Genomic DNA, 5753 nt, shown 5'->3' with positions numbered 1-5753 from the left:
TGATGTTGAGTATCTTTTCATGTGCTTGTTGGCTATTGGTGTATCCTCTCTGAAGAAATGCCTAGATAAATACTTTAAAAAGTAAAATTAGCCAAGTTAGGAAAAATACCCCATGATGCTTTATAAGGATGGTTTCTAGGTTGAAAATTCTTTCTTCACTGCTCCTTTGTGGAATCGTGCTCCTCTCCCAGTTATTTTCTAGTTAGGCAAGATAAGCTGGAACCTTTTTTTGGAACAGTGTCCTGTCCAGCTGGTGCCCCTTTCACTCCCAGGGGTTCAGACACTGTGAGGGCTCAGGAGCAGGACTACCTGCTGATGGGCTCCCAGCCCTGATGTGCCTTTGAGAGGTTCTTGAGATTGGTGCCACTGCCGCCACTTCCTCACCTGCTGCTGTCCCTCACTGCTGCTGAGATGGCTGGAATTCCCCCAACCCTGTCTCTTAGGAAGACTTTGTCCTGAGAGGGTTTGTTCATGGAAATGGTGTTTATGTGATTTTGATTCTATGTGTGTGGTTGAGTGTCATTTGCAGCTGGGGTGAGTTTTTCATGAGGAGCTGAACTACGTGATCTTCAGTACCTTGGGGGTTACCCTCAACATATAGAGCAGAGGTTGGCAAACTTTTTCTGCAAAGAGCCGTAGGTGTCTGTTGCAACTGCGCANTATATATATGCCACATTCTGTTTATCCATTCATCTGTTGATGTATACTTGGGTTGATTCTTCCCAATGCTGCTGTGAATGTGCGTGTACAAATATCTGTTCAAGTCCCTGCTTTCAGTTCTTTTGAGTATATATCCAGAAGTGAAATTGCTGGATCATATGGTAATTCTATTTTAAGTTTTTTTGAAGAACAGCCATACTGTTCCCATAGCAGCTGCACCAATTTACATTCTCACCAATAGTGCACAAGTGTTCCAGTTTCTTCATATCCTCACCAATACTTATTTTCCTTCCTTCCTTCCTTCCTTTTTTTGGATAGTAGTAGCTNTAGAGCAGAGGTTGGCAAACTTTTTCTGCAAAGAGCCGTAGGTGTCTGTTGCAACTGCGCAATTCTGCTATTGTAGTAGGAAAGTAGCCACGGACGATGCATAAACAAATGGTCACAACTGTGTTCAATTATGTTTACAAAAACAGGCAGCACATCATATTTGGCCCATGGTCTGTAGTTTGTCAACCTCTGATATAGATTTTCACTTCTCACTATTTCCAGTTTGACTTACCTCAATTATTTTAACATAGGCAGATATCCAAGTGGAGCAAAACCGGCAACACTTTTATGAACTGTCTCTTGAATATGTATGTAAGCTTCAGGAAATCCAAGAAAGAAAGAAGTTTGAGTTTGTGGAACCTGTGAGTATTATTACAAGTTGTTTGCCAGTAGATTTTTGTGATATAATAGAAATATTTTTCTTCCTAGATTTAATTTATGGTTGTTAGAGGTGGTGGCATGTAAATATAAAGCAAGACACCATAAATTGTAAAGGTGTGGGCCGGCCCTGTGGTTCACTAGGGAGAGTGTGGCGCTGGTAGCACCAAGGCCGCGGGTTCGGATCCTATATAGGAATGGCCGGTGCGCTCACTGGCTGAGTGTGGTACGGACGACACCGAGCCAGGGGTTACGATCCCCTTACTGGTCCAAAAAAAAAAAAAAAAAATTGTAAGGTTGGACACAGCTGCGAAGTCAAAGAATTGCCTGTAAATCAGTGCCTCTAAATTATTTGCACAGCAACATGTAATGAATATTACTCGTGTTGTTACTTAATCTCAGCAACTACAATCAGGTGCAATTTCTGCCATCTTAGTTGTAGCTCTACCCTTTAAAAAAATCCCTGTGAAAGAATTTATATTAGAATGTGAGTTAAAATGGTGGTGTTTATGGGTTAATCTCTACTCATGTCTGTTTCTAAAGCAAATTTACCAGTTCAAATTTTGGTACTTTAAACAGGTACTTGTAACATGGTTTCTAACACATCTCAAAATATTTATCACAGCCTAAGCTGAGAACTAGTATGTGGAACATTTGAAACAATTTTGTGAGTTACTGTGGCATTTCTTTATGCTTATTAGAATCGTGATTTTTATTTGTGATTATATAGATATTTTCTAAAGCTTTCAGTGATTTATGTTAATGTAGGTGCACATACGAGGGTACTTCAAAAAATTTGTGGAGAAATTGAATTAAAAGATAATATGAATTCTTCCATGAACTTTTTGAAGATCTCGCATGTGTAAGTATACGTATCTTCTGAATCAAAATGTAAGGGATATTCATACTGTGGATTTTAGGAAAAAAAATTGAAAAAAACTGGAATTCATGATTCTCAAGATTAAATTTGTATACCTTTTTGCGTTTTTTTAAAAAAAAACAGCTTGAAATATAATTTACATACTTTGAAAGTTCATGGGAGGATTCATATTTTCCAAAATTTTTTTGAAGTACCCTCATATACAGTTTACCCAATGTGTGTATGATTTTGAGAAACAAATAAATAACCAAGGAACAATTAAAAAAGAGCAATTATGGAGCTATGGCCCAGTTGGAGTAATGGAATTAATCTAAATTAGACAATTTAGAGAATAATTAAACCTCCTTTAAGCTTTTTATTTAGTGTGAAATAATAATGGCCTACATTTATTGGGCATATTTACAATGCTTGGCCATGGCTGAAGTCATTGTTTTAAGTTCTGTAATGTAATGTGCTCACTCATTTTTTTTCCACACAATAACTCAGTAAGGAGATATTTTTATTATTCCACCTAGCAAATAAGGAATTTCAAGCTGAGAAATTTTCAGTAATTTGTCCAAATTCACATAACAGACCGTTGCTGAGGTTGGGAATTGACTCTGGCTGGCCATTTGATGTCAGAACCACAAATGAATTTCAGGATTTCCTTAACTCTCTCCCCACGTCACTTTACTCACTTTAGGTTTGCTTACCTGTGGGACAGAAGCAGCTGCCCTGTAATTAAAAGGGCATGTTGGGAGTTGGTAGAAAACTAAAGGTTTAATTACTGCCCGGCCTCTGCCCCATCACTGAACACCCTTGTCAACAAAACAGAGAAGAATTCCATTTCTCCTGTAGAGCATGCTATAAAAAATTATCTGATAGTTCTGATATTTAAGAAAAAAGAACTTTCTTTGTTTTCTATAAAGACCAATTAGTAAATAATATGCACTTAGATTTACTCGAATATTAGTGACTTCTTTTTAATTACTTCAGCAGAATAACAGTTAAGCGAGGAGGAAATACTTGGCTGTTTATATGATTTCTTTTTTTTCCCCTCTTTTTTTTTTTTTTTTTTTTGTGCTAATGTCTTCTTTTTTCCTTTGTCTTAGATGCTGTCATTTTTTCAGGGAATGTTTACTTTCTATCATCAGGGCCATGAACTTGCCAAAGACTTCAATCACTACAAAATGGAACTACAGATCAACATTCAGAATGTAAGGAAACAAAATCTTTCTGGTATAAAAAGATGTGTGAAATGTATATGAAAAGCCTTACACTTAGATCAGGCTGAGCTGTTGGTCCTGAGAAACTGAGGCTATGTTGCCACCTTCTGGTCAATTCTTGGTGTAACAGTCTGCAGCTAGTTGAGGCTCAGGAAATTCTGCCACCTGGCGGCTTTTCTCGTACTTTCTGGGGCATTTCTAAGGATGAGCTTTGTTATGTTAACTCTGTGTTAGCTGTGTATGAACCAGGCAAAAGAGTGTTTCATTTAGATTTAAGGCATTTAAGTTACAATGAATTAAATTCCTTCTGTGAACTGTAATCTTGATTTTTATTCCCAGATAGGCTTATTGTTCAAGTGGAATTTCTTCCCTGCATTTTATGAATGTTCACTAATGTACTGGTGTTGACAGTTGCTTTGGGTCTTCACTAGTTTCCTGTGGAAAGTGTATGCTTTCTGTCATGTTTTGGATACGGATGTTTAGAAGGACTTTATTAAGCTGTGTACCATATGTGGTTTTGTTCAGTTGGTGGATGTTTTTCTTCTCAACACCATAGTTGATCTTAGAAATGTCCTCATTGAAAAGCTAGTCAGGGTATGTTTAGCATAATTTGAAGCCTTATAGGAAACCTAGTGTGATAGCTTTGTGACAAACTCACAGGGCATACTGAAATATACACGGTGTTTGCTGCCTGCCCTTTAATTTCTTGCAGAATTAGAAGCTGAAGATAAATGTCTTTTGTGTAGATTTTGTTTTGAATTTTTTTCTTTTTTTGTATAGTTCCCTATACTTGAGAATGTAGAGGGCAAAATCTCTTGTTTTTATAATTCATGTGTCAATTTCTATTTGTAGATTGTTTGGACATTCAGCTGTACTAATTATAAGAGCCCTTGAGTGGTTTTTTTTTTCTTTTTTTTGTGATGCTGAAAGGTTCCAAGGTCTGTGAAAAGAGTTATAAAATATGTGGTATGACTATAATGTAACAGTTAAAAAGAAAAACCCAAAATGTACATGTACAGATTAATCCTAGTCACCTCAAAATTGTCCCTGTAGGTAGTAGAATATTTAGTCTAATGATTTTATTTTTCAGAACACTTTTGCAGACAGCGGAATAGAGTGTTGTAAAAAGAACATTAGATAGTTCAGACGATTAGATTATAGTCCTGATTCTTTTTGTTTTTTCCTCTACTAACTGGCTATATAACTTGCAGAAATTCACTTTTTCTGTCTGGACCTCATCTGTCAAGTGCAGGGTTGGCGTGGATGAGAACCGTCAGGAGAGACTGGATATATGATTTGTGGGACCAGTGTAAATGAAAAGACAGGGGCCCTTAATCAAAAGTGATTAAGAATTTCAAGACAGAGACAGCAGAGCATAAACCAAGCAGAGACCTTCTGAGCACAGGTCCCTGTGTGATTGCACAGGCTATACGTTTGTGAAGCCAGTTCTGCCTCAAGCTCTGGGGTGAGGAGTGGGTATACATCACCCCAGAGTCCTCTGGGGGCTTCAGTGAAACTATCTCTGCACAGCTTGCTTATGCGTGGAAGTACATTTATAACACTCCTATGGGGAAGAGGGGATGTAAGTTACCTTACACAAAACAAAGTAATTTCAGAGAGATTAAATATTCAGAGAGAATGAGCAACACTCAGTTATACAATCTTACACGCAAAACTTGAAGAGGCTGTCATTCGAAATGTTTCAGAAAACAACCTGAGCAATATCCTTAAGAATATACACACACATTTGATAACAGTATTCATTCCCTGTAGAGAAGTGGGCAAACAGCAATTTACTGAAACAAACTTTTTTCTGTGTTTCTGGAGCTTAAGGATTGCCGTCAGTAAATTGCCCTAAATCCTCAACCTCTTCTCTAGATATTCCTCTCTCCATTTTATTCTGGCTCTTTCTGAGGCACTCGTGCGGCTCTCTCAAGTAGACAAGGCTGTTCTTTCCACCTCACCTTCAGTCAACACTGAGAACACCTGGTCTAGGTGCTGTCTTTGCTTTTCGTTCTTGCTTTTAACTAATTCTTTTTCCTTCAGAAATACCAGTACCTTTGAAACACATGTCACTCATTCCGTATCATTTGTATTACCTCGGCGATGCTGTAATTTACTCATTTCTTGGCTATTCTTCTCAATGCCTGATGATGTCAGCTTTTAGTATAATAAGGGGAAAATGCCAGCTATCTAGAACTGTATATTCCTGGAAAAAAAAAATCCCCAGTTATGTGGGTGTTTTTTTGTGCTATGCATATTGTGTATTTAAGGTCATATAAACTCAGATGTTAAAACCAAAT

At 37.5% G+C, this 5753-nt stretch overlaps 1 protein-coding gene across 1 annotated transcript in view; it reads left to right on the top strand.

Annotated features, from left to right (window-relative positions):
- ARHGAP10 (Rho GTPase activating protein 10) overlaps nucleotides 1-3441 on the top strand; it is a gene marked incomplete at its 3' end in the record, with an annotated part of 162211 nt that extends 158770 nt beyond the window's left edge. The window contains exons 7-8 of the mRNA XM_008564717.1: nucleotides 1239-1349; nucleotides 3337-3441. Coding sequence (XP_008562939.1) covers nucleotides 1239-1349; nucleotides 3337-3441 — 216 coding nt within the window. The remainder of the gene's footprint in view (nucleotides 1-1238; nucleotides 1350-3336) is intronic.
- Between the last annotated feature and the right edge of the window lie 2312 nt (nucleotides 3442-5753).

Source organism: Galeopterus variegatus, unplaced genomic scaffold (genome assembly GCF_000696425.1).
Source record: "Galeopterus variegatus unplaced genomic scaffold, G_variegatus-3.0.2 Scaffold190, whole genome shotgun sequence".
NCBI classification, from domain to species: domain Eukaryota; kingdom Metazoa; phylum Chordata; class Mammalia; order Dermoptera; family Cynocephalidae; genus Galeopterus; species Galeopterus variegatus.
Note: the sequence above shows the minus strand (reverse complement) of the source record. Positions and strands in the feature narration are given on the sequence as shown.